Consider the following 23,505-nt stretch of genomic DNA (forward strand, 5'->3'; position numbering starts at 1 on the left):
CAAATATTGAAGTTAACCAAACTGTACAATTAATGTATTCTAAAAAGTTGTCATATAAAAATATAAATAGAGGCCTGATATTTTAGAAACAGTCAATATGATTTAAGGAAACTAAATACTTTTCAAATACCACTTAGTGTATGCATGTCATTTGATATACTAAGTAAATTTTAAAGAGACAAAGAAGGAACAGCATATAAAGTTAAAGGGAAAATGAGAGAAGGCTTCCTGTCAACTGTGGCAACCTCTACAGAATAATAAGCTACTCCATCCTCATCCAGCCTGATCATTGCTCATCCTGCAGACTCCTAGCTGCCTGTTCAGCAAAACATCTAAACAATGCCTATCCTAAAAACAATAAAGATATCAATGCAGACACAGAGATGAAAATATTTATAATCTAAATAATGCTGATAAAAGCATAAAGTCTGTAGCATTTTGGTTAACAAAAGGGAGTTCAAAGGCAAAGCTGAAATATTTATTACAGCAAAATTAGCAGTACTGTCAACATGTTACACATAAAGATTCACATTTCAGGGTTGTTGCTGTTTTTTAATAAACCAAGCCAAATTCCATTGCATCCACTAAGGGAGGAGTAAATATAACACAACTTTTGTGCTATTCTGTAAAGACAGATCAAATTAGAAAAACCCGTATTATATACTCACAGGACCCCATGGTCCTACTTGCCAGGAAGCACATGTATGAAGTTCACATGGACTCAGAGATTCAGGTTTGGTACTTGAATTACAGAAGCCATCACTCAAGTGATCTACATTCAGCTGACACCATACCTGCCGCTGCTTTGTTCCTTTACCACATGTAACAAGGCACTGTAAGAACACAACTGATCATTATTTATTTGCAGCATTAGTCAACACAAATGCCTTAAACTGATGCAATGATCAATTTGCATATGGAAATACAGTTGAAAAACCATTCCCAAATGCATTTTCCCTCACTCCACCAGAGATATTCACTGGGTAAAATCAGCCTGCCCCTAATTTCTGCTGCCCAAGTCCCACTGAAACATCCATTTATCCTAGAAACAAAGGTGCAAAACTAACCTTAGAATAAGTATTCATCCCAGGCTGCTGTGGACCCTAGCACTTTCTTATGCAAAGGGTTATAGATTAAATATCAGTTAGTGTTATTACTAGTCAGATACTATAAATAGTATAAAGACAAACTATCTTGTACATTTTTTTTTTTTTTTTTTTTTGAGACAGATTCTCACTCTGTCACCCATGCTGGAGTGCAGTGGCCAATCTCAGCTTACCACAATCTCTGCTCATTGATACCTCCACCTCCCAGACTCAACAATCCTCCCACCTCAGCCTCCCGAGTAGCTGGGACCACAGGTGTGTGTCACCACATCCGGCTAAGTTTCACTATGTTGCTCAGGCTGGTCTCGAATATCTGAGCTCAAGCAATCTGCCCATCTCAGCTTCCCAAAGTGCTGGTATTACAGGCATGAGACACTGTGTGCCTGGCCTGTCTTATAAATTTCTGACAGCTTCGATAATAGTTATTTACAAAATGATGAAATAAATTTAAGCACTTTTAAATTTTGTAAAGTCTTAAGATTACAAAGCTTTACTAACACAATATTTTAGTAGTTCCAAGCCTTATGTGTTTAACGTACTTCGCTCCATTCACTAGCAGCCCAACTGGGACAGGAAAATTCATTGCAATTCTCACTCGTCACTCGGGACAGTTCTTGGCATTCATTGTCAGCAAGACGATGGCCAAAGTTATTCATACAATAAGATTCTCGAGACCTTTCCCCTCCTCCACAACTCCTGGAACACTGATTTAAAAAAACAAAAAAGTGGTAACTAATGGAAAAAAATCAGATTTTCAACAAAATTATACTTTAGAGTAACATAAATATGTAATTAGAAAGGGGCAACTTTTTTTAAGCAATCATTTTTATTGTACCTGAGACCATTCTGAATAATGCCATCTTGTGAAGACACAGTTACCATGGCATAGTTCTCGGGTAGGAGGTTTAAGCTGGTCACCACAGTAGTGGTCATCAACTTGAACAGTCTGTCCTTTATGAATGGAATACTTCATGCAATGGATGTCCAAGGTTCTATATCCTTGACCACACTGGGATGAACATTCACTTTTGCCAATAACATGCCACCTTGAAAAAAGATGTTACTATACTTAGGAGATATATAACATAATTTAAAAACAGATTCAGAGACACTCATGCATTCAGTTTTTAAAATCCTAAGAGTTAATGGACAAACCACCAAAAAATAAAACCAGCCTGGAGCCAGGAAGCCAGCATTATACTACCAACCTCATGCCAGCATTTGGTGGTAGCTTTGGAGGTGTGTCCAAGGAACCCCAAGTTTCCTCAAAAACCTTTGAAAACAACTGGTTTAGATCATGATTACCAATTACTTAGTGGCAGATTTAAGATAATAACTGAACATATCTGACTGCCAATCAGATAGTTTCTCCCTATGCAATCCCTCTGTAAATATTTCGATTTTATGACCAGAGAATGTCTAGGAATTTGACTACATCAATAAAAATAAAGCATTTAAAAAGTTAACTAGTTTTTGTAAAGTACACCACACTTTCTCATTCATTCCTGTAATCTATATTTAGACATGCTTCCAGGTAAAACATGTTTTCCACAAGTAAAAATGTTAGTTATAGCCAAATTATCCCAATTGTAGTATAGCATTCATCAGTGTGAGGGCACCAGTAGAACAAAGCACAGAATTCGCGGAATTCATTTCCATCCCTAATAGCATCTCAAGAATTTCACTGTGCTTCCTTTTCCTACTATGTAGTGGATGCAACTTATATAGGCAGTTCTACTACTGTGCTTCTGCTACGTCTTCAAACAACATCATGAATATATAGAAATTCTCATCAAGTGACAGAGGTTCTGGCCATACCTGAATGTTAAATGGCACCTGCTACAATGCTAAAAATACATGTATAAATATGATAGATGGACTCATTGTATACCATGTCACTACAAGACCAATCACACACACACACACACGTACACACAAACACACACACACACACAAACCAAATAATAAGAAATTTAAATTAGAAGTATAAATTTGCTGTCATGATCTAGGACCAATTTCCCTAAAGTTTAATGGACAAAATACTGATAGAATATCAAGGAAATCAATCAATTTGATTTCTCCAACCCCCAAACTTCAGAAGTTTACTGGTTCATTAATTCAGTGGAAAATAAAGAATCATGCTAAAAAATTTATTGTTTCAGATCTTTAAACCATCCATTTTCAGATTACAGTTTACTTGTATTTATTTTACAGACAAAATTGCAATCTTTTTCTACACAAAATGTTGAGGCCTATATACTGGCATTCAGAAAATACTATGAATGAAAATTCAAATCAATTATGTACTGAGTTTTACCGTAAAATAGTGAGCCTGAAATTTTTTCATGGCATGGCAGATGATGAGTAATAATTACATGTCCACGCTGTGTCAGTCACTGTGTTAGACATTTTAATCTTAGCTCACTTATTAATCTGGTTATATTACATATTATTTCTCTTTTACCTTAGTTCACAGTCTGTATTGCAACTTTGAGTAACAAATGATGGAAGTGGCAAGTGGTCACATTTTTTATCAGACACAACACTATGATCACTCTTATGTATGCAAGTTATTTTTCTTCGCTGAAGACCTTGGCCAAAGTCAAATGAAAATAAAAAATGAAAGAAAAATTCACAGTTAGATGTTCCATGATTATGTAATTCTGCTAATAGCTTAAAGGAGTCAGCTAAGCAAGTAAAAATTTCCAGTGCAACATATAGGATATACTAGTATAGTAATCTAGTGAGGAATGACTTTTTATAATAAGTAAGCTGAATCCTGAATGACTGAAAGTTTGCTTAATGAAGAGATGTACAGAAGATGGGACAGGCATTGGAGTAAAACGAAATTCACTATAGTGGTATAGAGTGGATGTTGGTGAATAATTGAGTAGCTAAGGACAGCGCTGTTGCTATACAGTACACTATATTACTGTCATCCATCAGCTACCTCAGCTACCTCCCCTTTTCCCGTAAGAGGATTGCATATCTCTATTTCTACAATGTTATATAGTAACTTCCTGTAGGGGAAGAACTCTTTCCTGTCCCTTGGCATCAGGCTTTTTATCAACAGATTGAAAAGAAATGTGACCTATTCCAGTCCCACCCAGCTCTCTTTCCTTTTTCCCTCTGCCTCCAGAACATCATTTCCCAGATAGAGCTGATCTTTCAGCCTGGAATCATGAAAGAAAAAGGCATAGACAGGCAATAAAAAGATCAGTGTCTGTCACTGGTTGTGGGGGAAGGAAGGAAGAATAAATAGATGAAGCACGAGAGATTTTTAGGGCAGTGAAACTATTATGTATGATATTATATTGGTGAATACATGTCACTATACATTTGTCAAACCCATAGAATTTACAACACAAATAGTAAACTCTAATGTAAACTATGGACTTTAGTTAATAATAATGCATCAAAATTGGCTCATCAATTGCACAAATGTGCCACACTAATGCAAGAGGTTAATAATAGAGGAGTGTGGAGGAGAATGGCAGAGGGAAGAAAGATGAATATGCAAACTTTCTGTACTTTCTACTCAATTTTTCAGTAAACCTAAAACTTCTCTAAAAAAATAAAGTCTAGGCCGGGCGTGGTGGCTCACACCTGTAATCCCAGCACTTTGGGAGGCTGAGGCAGGTGGATCACGAGGTCAGGAGATCGAGACCATGCTGGCTAACAAGGTGAAACCCCGTCTCTATTAAAAATACAGAAATTAGCCAGGTGTGGTGGCGGGGGCCTGTAGTCCCAGCTACTTGGGAGGCTGAGACAGGAGAATGGCGGGTGAATCCAGGAGGCAGAGCTTGCAGTGAGCCGAGATCGCACCACTGCACTCCAGCCTGGGTGACAGAGTGAGACTCCATTTCTAAAAATAAATAAATAAATAAATAAATAAATAAATAAATAAATAAAAACAAAAATAAAATAAAAAAATAAAGTCTATAAAAAAAAACAAACAAACATGGATACAGATACCAAGTTGGAGTAGACCCATAGCCAATTGGCAGCCAAAACATGACATGAGCAATAAATAAACCTTTATTGTTCCAAGCCAATAAGATTTGGTGGTTTGCATGCAAGATAACTACAGCAAAAGCAAACTAAGAGAAGTGGTCATAACTGACCAGAGTCATTTGAACTTTATGCTTTCTGCGATGAGGAAACAGTAAAGAGTTTAAGCAGTCAGTGACATGAACAAATTTCTGTTTTATCAAAGTTCAACTTTGTGCTTCCAGTAAACTAAACATGATCATATATAGTTATCTCTGCTCCTTCCTAAATATCTTTTGAAATAACTACGAGAAATTCTGAAAAGGCATAAACCTAAAAGAAAAAAAAAGAAAAAGAAAAAAACAGCAAGAAAAGGAAATTTTGAATATGAAAAGTAGATGGAAATAACTATTTAACAGAGCCAAGGAAGATGGAATCTAAGCCTGCAAAGTGGGAAAGTAAATAAGCAACAAATCATTCATGACATAGAACCCAAGAAAGGCCCAGGAATGGAAAACACCAGGTTCCTCTGATGGGGTGAATGTGTGAGGGGTAGGCCTGAAATAATAAAGAATTAATTGAAAAGTATTTAAAAAGAATGGTTAGACCACTAGCTTCCTAGTTGAGAACAGCACTATCCAATGAAAACAGAATGTGAACCACATCTGGAACTTTGTATTTTCTAGTAGTCACGTTAAAAAAAAAGTTAAATTAATTTTAATAACCTTTATGTTTAGCACCATATATTTAAAATATGATCATCTGAATATATCAATATAAAATTATTAATAATATATTTTATGTTCTTTTTTCATTCTAAGTCTTCCAGATTTAGTATGTATTTAACACTTACAGCACATTTCAATAGATTAGCCACATGTGGCTAGCGGCTACCATATTGCACAGCATAGCTCTAGAAAAAGTGAATTTGAGGGCATAAGACACAGCTGAGAAAAGCTGGAAACACACTCTACTGAAACAAGGTGGCTAAGTAAAGTTCCCCACACTGAATGATGTGATCCCAGCCCATTCAGCTCTCAATCTCCTGCTGGCACCATGCCAACTTCTGTTATCCCACAGCACCCTCATGATAATCAGAAGAAAAGAGAATTCCTCCCTTGAAGGACTGTTTAACTCGAGAAAAAAGATCAACTGACAACAACATTTGAGACTTCTCTCCAATGACATATGAGAGGGCTACTTAATGACCAAATTACTGTATAATGAAACTTCTAGTTAACTTGTCTGACCCACAGAGGACTTTCAGTCAGACTTTTAGTACTTTTAAAATATGAACAAACAGCACAAGATCAGCAGACATTTTAGGAAAGCCTCTAACACACACAAAAAAGGTAAAATAAATAAAAACAAGATAGAACTAGGATGAAACACATATAAGTGAGGGAGCAGAAGAAAACTTAAAGACTACGATTAATACACTCAGAGATACGATAGAAGGTATCACATTCATAAAACAAAAGCAAGATGTTATGAGAAGAAACATTAAGAAAACAATGAAATTGGGAGAATAAATTAGAAAATAAATATCAGTTTAGGAATGTGAACATCCAAATAATACTAGTTTCCCAAAGATAAATGAGAAAAGTTAATGTGAGGAAGTCATCTAAGAACATGATAAAATTTCTCAAGACAAAGATTTATGTTTCCAAATTGGAATGGCATCTTAATTACCTAGAAAAATAGATGAAAAAAACAACAAATCAAGGCATATTGTCCTGAAATTTCATACCACTAGAATTAAAGAGAGGAGCCACAAAACTTCCAGAATACACCATGCCATGTACAAGCACAGGAAATTGGAAAACAAGCTAGAAAACAAGACCTTCAAAATTCTAAAGAAAAACAATCTCTATTTATACCAGATAAACTGCTGATCGAGCATGAGAATATAGTTATGCCATTTTCAGATATGAAAGGTCTCAAAAATATACTTTTCTTCTCAAGAAAACACTGAAGGATATGTTCCACCCAATGAAAGAAGTAAATCCAAAAGAGGGACTGATAGGGTTTAGAAAACAGGGAATCTAACAGAGAATACTGAAGAGAATTCCCCGGACAATAATGAAGGGAAATCTCAAGATGACAGTCATTAAACAAGCCTAAAAAGCAACATGAACAAATTAGAGAAAAGAGGGCCACAGTAGCCAAAGGTCAAGAAAAAGTGAAGGAAAAATCAAACTGATAAATTCTATAATATGCTTGAAAATATTAAGACAAAATGTAGAGTTCTGACAAAAAGTTTGAGGACTGATAACTTTCAGTACACAGAAACAAACAAAACAGAGGGAATTTAACTTTAACTTTAGAGAAACTAAAAAAAATTACACACAAAAAAGGGAATATAATCATAGTTCACTACATGGTAAAAGAAATAATAGTTGCTTTTCCCCTGCACGTGGCTGTTTAAGAGAACTCTCCTGCTTTGGACTCCCAAATCGTCTCTCACCATATTTGTCCAAACTTCCATTTTGAATCTTGTTATTCTCGGTGTGTTCACTGCATTTTAAATCTTGTTATTCTCGGTGTGTTCACTGCATTTTAAAATGTTCCTTCATTCTCTTGTTGCTGAAATTTCTCCTTCTAGCTCCTTATATCCATGGTCACAGATGAGCTTACCCACTCATGGAATGCTGATCCCACCTCCCCAAATTCCAATTATCTTCTAAAAGGATATTCAGGACCTTTCTGTCAAAATAAATTTTTCCTTCTTCTATGTTAACCAAAGCTCTATGTTTTCTACCTCTAGCATTTATCCCCGTCTATCTTGCATCATTTCCTTGTATCCCTCCACTGAGACACTGTTAAAACAGGAATATTTGTTCCCATGAAATCATTTTGGGAAGCACTTCTAGAAGCCACAGGACCAAGACTGTGCCTCTTCCTGAATAGGGCACCACAGTTCCTTGGGCACCACAGTTCCTTTGGCACCTCGTCAGGTCAGATGGTAGACTGTTCTTCACATTCTCACCATCTTTGGTCACCGCCTCTGGCTGCCCACTTTCTATGATAAGCTCATCTCCACATGGTTCTGAGCTTCCTTTGCCCTGACCCACTCCTGCCCTAATTCCCAAGCTGTTTCTCTATTCTTCATGAAAACTTTTCTTCCATTCTATACAACATTCTCTATCTTCAGCTTCAGTATCCTCAAAAACTGCTCCCTCCACCTTTTCTGAGGTCCACACTGTGCGTATCTATAGTACTGTATTTACCATTTTATTAATAAATTAACACATATATTCATGCATCTGTTTCAAGCACTAGAATAAAACATGAATTCAGAATTGGGATCTTATTAATAATCTGAACGTATTCCCTCAATAAATATTTACTGCATTGAACATAATATTACACAATTAAATATTCATAATTACAGACTTCAGACTCTAGTCTTTCCACTTTTTTCCCTACTATAAATTGCCCTGCTGTTCCCACTCTGCTCCTTTTCCCACTCTATTTCTTTCTGTTTTTCATGCCATCTATACAATTATACTTTCTCGTGGTCAGGGAAGGAAAATAAAAGATGAAAGAATGTTTGATATCTCAACAATAAAAGAAGAAGCCAGGTTGTTGAGAAAGACTGTGTGGAGATGAGTCGAAGAAAAGGCAGATATTTCACCAGGAAGCAGGATATATATAAGTTAGAGAAACTTTCTGTGGCTGTGAAAAAGAGAATGAGAATGGGAAAGTAAAAGAACAGTAATAGATAGAGAAGGGTGAAAAGAGTAGCATTAAATAGTGCTGTTAAATATAAGAAACAGAAAGAATTAGTGAAAAAAGTAGAAAGGAAAAAAAGATTGAAAACCTTTGTATGTCTGTGTGGGATATGTGTATGGACAGTGGGGAGGATTCTATAGGCAGCCAAGACTCAAAAGTACCCAAAATGATGCCAGAATGCACAGTCAATCTTTTGTCCCTTATTGAATGCCAGCGTACCTTGACACATTTTGGTACAGCCTTCCCATGGTCCATAGGGGTCCCATGTGAACACGTCACTCCTCTCTTCCAAAGGGATATTGAAGGAATAATGTACATCAGGGTTGTATAAATTACCCACACACAACACCTCAATAAGAATATAAAAGAACATACAATTAATTCATAAAAATATATTCTTAAGACATCATTTTATATTTGATAATGTTAAGCACTTAACCAGTAGTTTACTAATATAATTAAATCTAAGTGTTTTTACTGATGACTGAGAATTTACCTGCAAAATAAGTTCTTTCTCTTGTCGATTAGTACTATTAATTCTTTCAACTGTGTTATTTGATCCACTGTATTCAATAACAGTTCTTGTTCCTTGCACATTGATTTCTTTTTTTGATGTACTTAGAAGAAAATTTCCATTGAAAAGAAAATTCCCTTCAGCATCAGATAATGCTGTAAAAGAATAAAGCATAACCCATGAAATAGTAACACCAATCAACAATACAGAAAATACTTGTTTAACTTTTTCTTTTTTTTTTTTTTTCTGAGATGGAGTCTTGCTCTATCTCCCAGGCTGGAGTACAGTGGCACGATATTGGCTCACTGCAACCTCCGCCTCGCCTCTTGGGTTCAAGCAGTTCTCCTGCCTTAGCCTCCCGTGTAGCTGGGATTACAGGCATGTGCCACCACACCCAGCTAATTTTTGTATTTTTAGTAGAGACGGGTTTTTGCCATGTTGGCCAGGCTGGTTTCAAACTCCTGACCTCAGGTAATCTGCCTGCTTCGGCCTCTCAAGTGCTAAGATTACAGGAGTGAGCAACCGCGCCTGGCCTTGTTTAACTTTTAAAGTTCAAATCCTTTTTTGAAATTAAAGAATGCAAATGTAAATTAATGTTGAGGAAATAAACTTTATTTTACTGTAATGTGGGATTTTATCAGTAAGTTGGGTAACTTCAGCACATCAGCCAAAGATATTAAAATAAATTCACTCTATACTTTTCCATCTCAGATGGTCATCTTCTTTCATGAGGTATGTAGCTTCAGGACACGCAGTGGGAAAGCAGAAAGAAGTCATGACCCCCACAGACAGATAAGTTCAATCATCCTAGTCATCAATGGTAGGGAAAGAAGGAGCAGCCAGACTGCTGCATCATTCCATTTATGCTTATCTTAGAAAAAAGGCACAAAGCTTTAAAACTCTAAGATCGGGAGGCCGAGACGGGCGGATCATGAGGTCAGCAGATAGAGGTCATCCTGGCTAACACAGTGAAACCCCGTCCCTACTAAAAATACAAAAAAATTAGCCGGGCGTAGTGGCGGGCGCCTGTAGTCCCAGCTACTCCAGAGGCTGAGGCAGGAGAATGGCATGAACCCGGGAGGCGGGGCTTGCAGTGAGCTGAGATGGCACCACTGCATCCAGCCTGGGAAACTGAGGGAGACTCCGTCTCCAAAAAAAAAAAAAAAAAAAAAAAAACCTCTAGGATCAACATTCTAGAAGGCCATGCAATGACTATGCCATTCTCTATACAAACGTCTAGATCGTCTATAGAAAAGCCCTCTATCCCTGTTAACACATACATGGATATCTGCTTTTCAGAATCATACTCCTATCTCCTTCTCTGTTCACGTCCCCCTCTTGTTCTCTCTTTTTCCCAGGGACAGCCATTAATATATACCTATAAAATACGTGTATGTGCGTATATGTATTTATATACTATATATACAAATAGATAAGACAATTATATAGTATGTATTAGTAACGTTACTTTTTAAATATAAAATTACATGTCACCCAAAATCATGCGTAGTAAAAAGAAATCAGTGTGGGATTAAAACAATGGATTTAAGTTCAAGTTGTTGCGATTAATGTCTATGTAATCTTGGACAAACCTCATGCTCAGTTTCCTAAACTGCATAATAGAAATAATAAAAATTTCTATTTCAGTCTTTTAATCAGGATCAAGTTTGAAAAATGTAAGTGTGTGAATTGTAAAGTACTGTGCTATTTATTTTTTTATTTTTATTTTATTTTATTTTTTGAGACGGAGTCTCGCTCTATCGCCCAGGCTGGAGTGCAGTGGCGCAATCTCGGCTCACAGCAAGCTCCGCCTCGCGGTTTCACACCATTCTCCTGCCTCAGCCTCTCCGAGTAGCTGGGACTACAGGCGCCCACCACCACGCCCGGCTAACTTTTTGTATTTTTAGTAGAGACGGGGTTTCACTGTGGTCTCGATCTCCTGACCTCGTGATCTGCCCACCTCGGCCTCCCAATGTGCTATTTATTTTTAATTTTCAAGAGGGTATATAATACCTAAAATTTTACACTAAGAAAACCCCCATATTAATCAAATACTTTTTTGCTTGCTTAAGTTATACTTTTCAATGGAAGAATAACCTTTTCAGCAAACATTTGTTTGGCATTCCAGGAAACCTCACCGAAACACACAGTTATCTATGGCTAAACTTCCTAATATAAATACAATACCCCTCTGAAAAAGCAATACTGAAGGGATTATTGTAAAATAAATTTGGTGTTTCTGTGTATATGTGGACTAGTATAACTGTCTTTATGTATTACACTGAATTCAGTGAGGAACAAATAAAGTTCTATATTTAGTCTATGACATAGACATTCCTCTATTTAAGAATCTGCACTTTATCAACTGTGGCTAGGTCTATTTAAGGGATTATTGGTTACGTTAAATTTAAGAGAAATAAACAAAACCTTACTGGCTTAGAAAAAAAGTCTACACATTTCACTACTTTTAGTTACCAAATTTCATAAATATAAATGTTTTAAAAATTCCTTCTATTGACATCACATGTCTATTTTACTTGCTTCAATTTAGACTTTGATATTTCTGTTTGTAATTTTCTCACAAAGTATATTGATACTTTATTGGTGAACATTTCTTTTTTTTTTTTTTGAGACAGAGTTTTGCTCTTGTTGCCCAGGCTGGAGTGCAGAGACACAATTTCAGCTCACTGCAACCTCTGCCCCCTGGATTCAAGCGATTCTCCTGCCTCAGCCTCCCAAGTAGCTGGGATTACAGGCATGCGCCACCACGCCTGGCTAATTTTTGTATTTTTGGTAGGGACGGGGTTTTGCCATGTTGGTCAGGCTGGTCTCGAACTCCTCACCTCAGGTGATCCACCTGCCTCGGCCTCCCAAAGTGCTGGGATTGCAGGCATGAGCCACCACGCACGGCCAACATTTCTAATTTTTAAAGTTGAGAATAACCTGTGATCTAGTCCCAGAAAGATATATTTGTCTACATTTGGAATCTAAGAGATACCTATTAAATTATTTATCTCTAATATAGTAGTAGCATATATCTATGTAAATGTACTGAAGCAATATTTTTAGCACAAGGAAAAGAATTTCAACTAAATGTAAAAGGCTAATAAATCAAACTATTTCTGTTTGATTTTAATAAATATTTTGCATTTTTTATTGAGGTGAAACTGATATAACATAAAATTAACCACCATTAAATGAACAGTTCAATGACATTTAGTATATTCACAATGATGTACAACCATCACCTCTATCTAGTTCCAAAACCTGTTCACCCCAAAAGGAAACCTTGTACCCATTAAGCAGTTGTTCCCTTTACATTTGGCTTTATAGTTCCAAATGCAATTCATGAGATAGGCTGTTCATTATAGATTCAGACTGCCAGTTACATAGGTTAATTATTTGAGTCAATATTTCACATCTTATTAATGTACAGCAGATGCTTTCTCAATATCAGCTCTGCACCATTACCTACCTACTCCAGCTTGATGAATTATAGATAACTCACTATTAAGATATTTCACAGGCAGAAGGAAAAGGTTTTTAAAGCATCCTTTTCATGTTTGTGTCTAAAGTGAAATTCTTTAAGCCTGAAAGCTAATTTCTAAAAATAAATAACAAATTAAGTTTATACTTTAGAAATAGCTAACAGACAATATACTGTGACTACATTCATTAACATATAAAAATGTGAAACCACAGTTCTTTTTCTGACTTTTTTAAATACAAGAGCTTTTAAAAAACTATATTTAAATACTTTAGCTACATAGTAAAAAAAAATTAAGAAAATTATTTAAAACATTTAACCCCAAAGAATTCTATAATTAATATTAGATAAAATGATAGAAGAGAATTTTACTCTAAATACACATGAAACTAATTGAATATAACTTCTGGTTATCTAAAATACTCACATGAGAAAAAAACTGAAAACAAATTATTGTTCAGAATTTCATCAAGTTTTTTATTTAAAGTAATACATTTTGGACTGCTTAAGAACGTATGTATAGGGAGCCCTAAGCTCAGTATGAAATGAAATTGCATGTTTGCTAAAGGGACTCTTGTTGTCTTGCAAGAATTTACATCAACTACAGACTTCCATGAAATTGCACATGAGCCACATACTGGCTACTGTTTACGAGAAATGTTTACCAAGGTAACTGTCATCTGGTTGTCCAGAATAGCTGTACTGACGAATGTCAACGTTTGTTGCTCCTGCGGGAATCTTTACAACAACATTATAACCTGCAATATAATTTTACATATGTTAAATTTCACAAAAAGCAGATGGCCCAGAGATTATTACTGCTGAACGAGTGAAAAATATGAATAGCATAATCAGACTTAATTTTGTTGTGTCTATACAAAACTACACAGTGGTTATTCCTTTTGAGTCAGTACCTTACACAAATTACTGAGGATTGAGAAAAAGTGGTTGTTGTCAAGAAACAGAGTTTAAGATTCTTAACTGTTCCTAATCTTTTCCTACTTCTAATATCCTTAATGTAGAATGGAATGAAGCTAGTATTTTAGCTCCTGAGACATTTAGTACACACACTCATTTTTAAGCTTTGTTAATGCTTTTATATTTTATACTGGGAAAAAACTAGAAGATTTCAAATACAATTCACAAGTCCAAGAGATATTAAAATAATTGGTCATTGCCATGATATATTTGCACAGACTCAGTAAACAGCAAAATAATAAAATTTTTCAATTTCATTATTGAAAAATCATAAAAAAGAAAAAGTTTAAAGCTCAACTTTTAGTTTGTAGTATAAGCAGGAATCTCTTCATCTATTCCCCAAATTTTACATTATTTTTACAAGAATACTAATAAACTTGTTATGAGAAAAGTAAAAAGTTTACTCAAGTGAAATGAATATGATATTTCCATTTTATGAGGCCAAATTCAGCGACATTGGCACTGCTCAAAAGAGGAAACATTTTATCTAATATATATTAAGAAAAAACATTTTCATGAAACTAAAAACACTCACATTACATAGTTGTCCAAATACCCAGGTTTTTAAATATATAATTAGTTATACTCTAAGGATATTATTCTAAGTTTTTCCTTTTCCTTATTTATTAGGATTTCCCCCTAGTTACTGCACCATGAGTAAAAGAAGTAATTTTTCTAATACACTACCTTTGATAAATATGGAATTAACTTAAGAAGACAGTTTAAAAAGAGCTTAAATTTACAACTCTAATGTCAGACTATCTTGCATGTGTTTTAGAGCAGCCTTATTTACATCTAAGGCATCACATTTTTAGTGTAAGACGATAAATAGTTTCATGATTCGGTATACACTATATGCCTACTGGTTGTAGGTTATTGACCTACAAGAATAATTTTAATTAACCTCCTTTTCACTATAAAATATTCTCACCCATTACTTTTACTATTTATATCTTTAGTATTTATATTTTTTTCAAGAAAGCAAGACTAAGGCATTGCAAAGGTGACAAGATGAAGGCTACCACCAGGGGGCAGAAATGTGACAAATGCTAATCAGACCTTGCAAATAAGTTTAACACATTGTTCTATTTGCAAACTGATTAATAGTACAATTTTCACAAGATTACATATTTGATCTTAATTTGGTTCATGTGGCTTTATCCTGGAAAAAATATTTTTCAGTAAATACAGACTGTAACAAGTATGTGCCATGCATTATAGAAGGGAATCAAATGTGTGTAGCTCCCAAGAAATAACTAGAAAAATCATATATCAAATCATCTAGTAACCGAGATTCGTCAATATCAGAGTATAAAATGTACTATGTTTTTCACATACATAAAAACATAAATATTAAGTTTTAAATTATACTGTTTTAATGGAAGTAAGTAACAATTTGAACACACATGAACACAATTTAAAGCTGAACAGTCAGACTGTAAAAAATAGGCTAGGTGTGGTGGTTCATGCCTGTAATTTTGGGACTTTGGGAGGCCGAGATGGGAGGATCCCTTGAGGCTAGGAGTTTGAGACCAACCTAGCAACACATTGAGACCCATCTCTACACACACACACACACACACACACACACAAATTAGATGGGCATGGTGGTGAGCACCTGTAGTTCTAGGTACTGGGGATGAGGAGGTGGAAAGATTGCTGGAGCTCAAGAGTTCAGAGCTTCAATGAGCTATGATTGTGCCACTGTACTCCAGCCTGGGCAACAGGGTAACACCCTGTCTCTAAATAAATAAATGAATAAATAAGGTTGTAAGAAATAAATTTAATTTGCAAAGAAAGTTTTAAAGATCTGCTTTTATTATCATAAAAACAAAAAAAGTTTGTCCAGAAAACATTACAATGGAAAATACTTTACATATTCTCATGCTATTTTGGAGAAAAATTAAATTATGGTCAATATGTGACCCAGATACTGCCTGGAAAATCGAATGTGACAATAATTCTGAAACATTTAATTCAGAAAATATTTAAGTTAATGGTTTCATCCTTCACCTTCAATCAACATTTTCTATGTACTATTAATAAGAAATGCAACAGATAGGCCAAATCATACGAAAAAAGAAAGTGATTCAGGTAATGAAAATATTTGAAAGCAAGTTTCCTGGGAAAAATCACAAATATATACATTTTAGGTTATAGGGAAGAAAACATTTCATTAATGGGAGGATTATTCACATATCACACATCACAGTCAAATAGCACTGAATTTACTCTAAGAAATGCACCTAATACATTTTTAAGAATCAGATTTGCCTGGGGCAGGTGAATTCATTAATCAAGGATACATCTGGTCTAATACAGTATTTAATTTTTTTATATTTAGGAAATTTTTCCTTAACAATCATTTTGGACTAAGGGTATAGAGTAGACAAAACAGTAACAAAGAATTACTGTTACACCTTCTTCACAGACTCCATTATTATACTAAGTAAAAGTGAAATCTAGAAACAAATACGCAACTTACCATAATGAGAACTGTTGAAGACACCTATTATTGTCTTGCATGAAGAGTTGTCCCCACCACACACTCCACATTTGTCTATCTTGGCACTGGAGTTTAACACGTGATCACAACCAGCTGCCTTCAAGACACAATTACAATCAATATTATAAGAACGACTAATTATGAAGAAAAGAGAGAAGATCCAAATACATACAATCAGAAATGACAAAGGGGATTTACCACTGACCCCACAGAAATACAGATAACTCTCAGAGGCTACTATGAACACCTCTATGCACATGAACTAGAAAACCTAGAAGAAATGGATAAACTCCTGGACACAAACACCCTCCCAAGACTGAAGGTGGAAGAAAGAGAATCCCTGGACAGACCAATAATGAGCTCTGAAATGGAATCAGTAATAAGCAGCCTGCCATCCAAAAAAAAGCCCAGGATCACACGATTCCCAGCTGAATTCTACTAGATGTACAAATAAGAGCTGGTACCATTCCTAGTGAAACTATTTTAAAAATTGAGGAGGAGGGACTCCTCCCTAACTCATTCTATGAGGTCAGCATCATCCTGATACCAAAACCTGGCAGAGACACAACAAAAAAAGAAAACTTTAGGCCAATATCCTTGATGAATACTGATACAAAAATCCTCAACAAAATACTTGCAAACCAAATCCAGCAGCAAATCAAAAAGCTTATCCACCACAATCAAGTAGACTTCATCCCTGGGGTGCAAAGTTGGTTCACCATATGCAAATCAACAAACGCAGTTCATCACATAAACAGAACAAAATACAAAAATCACGATTATCTCAATAGATGTAGAAAATGCTTTCGATAAAATTCAACACTCTTTCATGTTAAGAGCTTTTCATAAACTAGGCATTGAAGGAACATACCTCAAAATAATCAGAGCAATCTATGACAAACCCACAACAGCTATTATACTGAATGAGGAAAAGCAGGAAGAATGTCCCTTGAAAACTGGCAGAAGACAAGGATGCCCTCTCTCACCACTCCTATTTAACATACTACTGAAAGTCCTGGCCAGAACAATCAGGAAAAAGATAAAAAGAAAGGGCATCCAAGTAGAAAAAGAGGAAGTCAAACAATCCCTGCTGGCTAATGACATGATTATATATCTAGAAAATTCCATAGTCTCGGCCCAAAAGCTCCTTAACCTGACAGACAACTTCAGCAAATTTGCAAGATACAAAATCAATGTACAAAACTTACTACCATTCCTACACACCAATATTAACAAACTTGAGACCCAAATAAGGAACACAATCCCCTTCACAATGGCCACCAAAAGAATAAAATACCTAGGAATACAGCTAACCAGTGAGGTGAAAGATCTCTACAATGAGAATTACAAAACACTGCTCAAAGAAATAGAGATGACACAAACAAATGAAAAATATTCTATGCTTACGGATAGGAAGAATCAATATCATTAAAATGGCCATACTGCCCAAAGCAATGTACACATCCAATGTCATTTCTATAAAACTACCATTAATGTTCTTTATAGAACTAGAAAAAACTATTTTAAAATTCACACGGAACCAAAAAAGAGCCTGAATAGCCAAAGCAATCCTAACCAAAAAGAACAAAGCTGAAGGTGTCATGCTACCCAACTTCAAACTATACTACAGGGCTACAGTAACCAAAACAGCATGGAACTGGTACAAAAACAGACACACAGACCAATGGAACAGAATAGAGAGACCAGAAATAAGTCCACAGAGCTACAACCATCTGATCTTCAACAAAGCTGATCAAAACAAGCAATGGAAAAAGGACTCCCTATTCAATAAATGGTGCTGGGATAAATGGCTAACCATATGCAGAAGATTGAAACTGGAACCCTTCCTTACATCATATAAAAAAATCAACTCATGATGGATTAAAGACTTCAATGTAAAACCCCAAATTATAAAAACCCTGGAAGACAGCCTAGGCCATACCATTCTGGACATAAGAACTGGCAAAGATTTCATGATGAAGACACCAAAAGCAATTGCAACAGCAAAAACTGAAAAATGAGATCTAGCTAAATTTAAGAGCTTCTGAACAGCAAGAGAAATTATCAACAGAGTAAATAGACAATCTACAGAATGGGGGAAAATATCTGCAAACTATACATCTGACAAAGGTCTATTATCCAGCATCTGTAAGGAACTTAAATAAATTTACAAAAAAAAAACAGCCCCATTAAAAAGTGAGCAAAGAACATGAACAAGCATCTTTTAAGAGAAGACATACATGCAGCCATCAAGCCTATGAAAAAAGCACAATATCGAAATAGGAGGGTGGAGCCAAGATGGCCGAATAGGAACAGTTCTGGTCTCCAGCTCCCAGCCCCAGTGACACAGAAGACGGGTGATTTCTGCATTTCTGCTTGAGGTACCAGTTTCATCTCACTAGGGAGTGCCTAACAGTGGGTGCAGGACAGTAGGTGAAGCGCACTGTGCGCGAGCCAAAGCAGGACGAGGCATTGCCTCACTCGGGAAGCGCAAGGGGTCAGGGAGTTCCCTTTCCTAGTCAAAGAAAGGGGAAACAGACGGCACCTGGAATATCGGGTCAGTCCCATCCTAATACTGCGTTTTCCAACGGGCCTGGAAAACGGCACACTAGGAGATTGTGTCCCGCACCTGGCTCGGAGGGTCCTATGCCCACGGAGTCTCGCTGATTGCTAGCACAGCAGTCTGAGATCAAGCTGCAAGGTGGCAGCGAGGCTGGGGGAGGGGTGCCCGCCAATGCCCAGGCTTGCTTAGGTAAATAAAGCAGCCAGGAAGCTCGAACTGGGTGGAGCCCACCACAGCTCAAGGAGGCCTGCCTGCCTCTGTAGGCTCCACCTCTGGGGGCAGGGCACAGACAAACAAAAACTCAGCAAGAACCTCCACAGACTTAAATGTCCCTGTCTGACTGACAGCTTTGAAGAGAGTAGGGGTTCTCCCAGCACGCAGCTGGAGAGCTGAGAACGGACAGACTGCCTCCTAAAGTGGGTCCCTCACCCCTGAGCAGCCTAACTGGGAGGCATCCCCCCAGTAGGGACAGACTGACACCTCATTCAGCCGGGTACTCCTCTGAGACAAAACTTTCAGAGGAACTATCAGACAGCTGAATTTGTGGTCTCACGAAAATCCGCTGTTCTGCAGCCACCGCTGCTGACACCCTGCCAAACAGGGTCTGGAGTGGACCTCTAGTAAACTCCAACAGACCTGCAGCTGAGGGTCCTGTCTGGTAGAAGGAAAACTAACAAACAGAAAGGACATCCACACCAAAAATCCATCTGTACATCATCATCATCAAAGACAAAAAGTAGATAAAACCACAAACATGGGGAAAAAACAGAGCACAAAAACTGGAAACTCTAAAAAACAGAGCACCTCTCCTCCTCCAAAGGAACGCAGTTCCTCACCAGCAATGAACAAAGCTGGATGGAGGATGACTTTGATGAGTTGAGAGAAGAAGCCTTCAGACGATCAAACTACTCTGAGCTACGAGAGGAAATTCAAAACAATAGCAAAGAAATTAAAAACTTTGAAAAAAAATTAGAAGAATGGATAACTAGAATAACCAATGGAGAGAAGGGCTTAAAGGAGCTGATGGAGCTGAAAGCCAAGTTTCGAGAACTACGCGAAGATTGCAGAAGCCTCAGTAGCAGATGCGATCAACTGGAAGAAAGGGTATCGCTGATGGAAGATGAAATGAATGAAATGAAGAGAGAAGGGAAGTTTAGAGAAAAAAGAATAAAAAGAAATGAACAAAGCCTCCAAGAAATTTGGGACTATGTGAAAAGACCAAACCTACGTCTGATTGGTGTACCTGAAAATGATGGGGAGAATGGAACCAAGTTGGAAAACACTCTGCAAGATATTATCCAGGAGAACTTCCCCAATCTAGCAAGGCAGGCCAGCATTCAGATTCAGGAAATACAGAGAACGCCACAAAGATACTCCTCGAGAAGAGCAACTCCAAGACACATAATTGTCAGATTCACCAAAGTTGAAATGAAGGAAAAAATGTTAAGGGCAGCCAGAGAGAAAGGTCGGGTTACCCACAAAGGGAAGCCCATCAGACTAACAGCTGATCTCTCAGCAGAAACTCTACAAGCCAGAAGAGAGTGGGGGCCGATATTCAACATTCTTAAAGAAAACAATTTTCAACCCAGAATTTCCTATCCCGCCAAACTAAGCTTCATAAGTGAAGGAGAAATAAAATACTTTACAGACAAGCAAACGCTGAGTGATTTTGTCACCACCAGGCCTGCCCTAAAAGAGCTCCTGAAGGAAGCACTAAACATGGAAAGGAACAACCGGTAACAGCCACTGCAAAAACACGCCAAATTGTAAAGACCATTGAGGCTAGGAAGAAACTATAGCAACTAACGAGCAAAATAACCAACTAACATCATAATGACAGGATCAGATTCACACATAACAATATTAACGTTAAATGTAAATGGGCTAAATGCTCCAATCAAAAGACACAGACTGGCAAACTGGATAAGGAGTCAGGACCCATCAGTGTGCTGTATTCAGGAAACCCATCTCACATGCAGAGACACACATAGACTCAAAATAAAGGGATGGAGGAAGATCTATCAAGCAAATGGAAAACAAAAAAGGCAGGGGTTGCAATCCTAGTCTCTGATAAAATAGACTTTAAACCAACAAAGATCAAAAGAGACAAAGAAGGCCATTACATAATGGTAAAGGGATCAATTCAACAAGAAGAGCTAACTATCCTAAATATACATGCACCCAACACAGGAGCACCCAGATTCATAAAGCAAGTCCTGAGTGACCTACAAAGGGACTTAAACTCCCACACAATAATAATGGGAGATTTTAACACCCCACTGTCAACATTAGACAGATCAATGAGACAGAAAGTTAACAAGGATATCCAGGAATTGAACTCAGCTCTGCACCAAGTGGACCTAATAGACATCTACAGAACTCTCCACCCCAAATCAACAGAATATACATTTTTTTCAGCACCACACCACACCTATTCCAAAATTGACCACATAGTTGGAAGTAAAGCTCTCCTCAGCAAATGTAAAAGAACAGAAATTATAACAAACTGTCTCTCAGACCACAGTGCAATCAAACTAGAACTCAGGATTAAGAAACTCACTCAAAACCGCTCAACTACATGGAAACTGAACAACCTGCTCCTGAATGACTATTGGGTACATAATGAAATGAAGGCACAAATAAAGAGGTTCTTTGAAACCAACGAGAACAAAGACACAACATACCAGAATCTCTGGGACACGTTCAAAGCAGTGTGTAGAGGGAAATTTATAGCACTAAATGCCCACAAGAGAAAGCAGGAAAGATCCAAAATTGACACCCCAACATCACAATTAAAAGAACTAGAAAAGCAAGAGCAAACACACTCAAAAGCTAGCAGAAGGCTAGAAATAACTAAAATCAGAGCAGAACTGAAGGAAATAGAGACACAAAAAACCCTTCAAAAAATTAATGAATCCAGGAGCTGGTTTTTTGAAAAGATCAACAAAATTGATAGACCACTAGCAAGACTAATAAAGAAGAAAAGAGAGAAAAATCAAATAGATGCAATAAAAAATGAAAAATGGGATATCACCACCGATCCCACAGAAATACAATCTACCATCAGAGAATACTACAAACACCTCTATGCAAATAAACTAGAAAATCTAGAAGAAATGGATAAATTCCTCGACAAATACACCCTCCCAAGACTAAATCAGGAAGAAGTTGAATCTCTGAATAGACCAATAACAGGTTCTGAAATTGTGGCAATAATCAATAGCTTACCAACCAAAAAGAGTCCAGGACCTGATGGATTCACAGCTGAATTCTACCAGAGGTACAAGGAGGAACTGGTACCATTCCTTCTGAAACTATTCCAATCGATACAAAAAGAGGGAATCCTCCCTAACACATTTTACGAAGCCAGCATCGTCTTGATACCAAAGCCTGGCAGAGACATAACCAAAAAAGAGAATTTCAGACCAATATCCTTGATGAACATTGATGCAAAAATCCTCAATAAAATACTGGCAAACCGAATCCAGCAGCACATCAAAAAGCTTATCCACCATGATCAAGTGGGCTTCATCCCTGGGATGCAAGGCTGGTTCAACATACGCAAATCAATAAATGTAATCCAGCATATAAACAGAACCAAAGACAAAAACCACATGATTATCTCAATAGATGCAGAAAAGGCCTTTGACAAAATTCAACAATGCTTCATGCTAAAAACTCTCAATAAATTAGGTATTGATGGGACGTATCTCAAAATAATAAAAGCTATCTATGACAAACCCACAGCCAATATCATACTGAATGGGCAAAAACTGGAAGCATTCCCTCTGAAAACTGGCACAAGACAGGGATGCCCTCTCTCACCGATCCTATTCAACATAGTGCTGGAAGTTCTGGCCAGAGCAATCAGGCAGGAGAAGGAAATAAAGGGTATTCAATTAGGAAAAGAGGAAGTCAAATTGTCCCTGTTTGCAGATGACATGATTGTATATCTAGAAAACCCCATTGTCTCAGCCCAAAATCTCCTTAAGCTGATTAGCAACTTCAGCAAACTCTCAGGATACAAAATTAATGTACAAAAATCACAAGCATTCTTGTACACCAATAACAGACAAACAGAGAGCCAAATCATGAGTGAACTCCCATTCACAATTGCTTCAAAGAGAATAAAATACCTAGGAATCCAACTTACAAGGGATGTGAAGGACCTCTTCAAGGAGAACTACAAACCACTGCTCAATGAAATAAAAGAGGATACAAACAAATGGAAGAACATTCCATGCTCATGGGTTGGAAGAATCAATATCGTGAAAATGGCCATACTGCCCAAGGTAATTTATAGATTCAATGCCATCCCCATCAAGCTACCAATGACTTTCTTCACAGAATTGGAAAAAACTACTTTAAAGTTCATATGGAACCAAAAAAGAGCCCGCATCGCCAAGTCAATCCTAAGCCAAAAGAACAAAGCTGGAGGCATCCCCCTACCTGACTTTAAACTATACTACAAGGCTACAGTAACCAAAACAGCATGGTACTGGTACCACAACAGAGACATAGATCAATGGAACAGAACAGAGCCCTCAGAAATGATGCCGCATATCTACAACTATCTGATCTTTGACAAACCTGACAAAAACAAGAAATGGGGAAAGGATTCCCTAT

General features: G+C 36.9%; 1 protein-coding gene across 1 annotated transcript in view; it reads right to left on the minus strand.

The window, feature by feature from the left end:
* Positions 1–23,505, minus strand: part of ADAMTS20 (ADAM metallopeptidase with thrombospondin type 1 motif 20) — a 201,467-nt gene that overhangs the window by 77,377 nt on the left and 100,585 nt on the right. The window contains exons 15-22 of the mRNA XM_055249241.2: positions 16,296–16,413; positions 13,498–13,590; positions 9,328–9,500; positions 9,051–9,180; positions 3,571–3,697; positions 1,942–2,152; positions 1,646–1,810; positions 669–833 (exon numbers count right to left, since the gene is read on the minus strand). Coding sequence (XP_055105216.1) covers positions 669–833; positions 1,646–1,810; positions 1,942–2,152; positions 3,571–3,697; positions 9,051–9,180; positions 9,328–9,500; positions 13,498–13,590; positions 16,296–16,413 — 1,182 coding nt within the window. The remainder of the gene's footprint in view (positions 1–668; positions 834–1,645; positions 1,811–1,941; positions 2,153–3,570; positions 3,698–9,050; positions 9,181–9,327; positions 9,501–13,497; positions 13,591–16,295; positions 16,414–23,505) is intronic.

This window comes from Symphalangus syndactylus, chromosome 17 (assembly GCF_028878055.3).
Source record: "Symphalangus syndactylus isolate Jambi chromosome 17, NHGRI_mSymSyn1-v2.1_pri, whole genome shotgun sequence".
In the NCBI taxonomy this organism is placed as follows: domain Eukaryota; kingdom Metazoa; phylum Chordata; class Mammalia; order Primates; family Hylobatidae; genus Symphalangus; species Symphalangus syndactylus.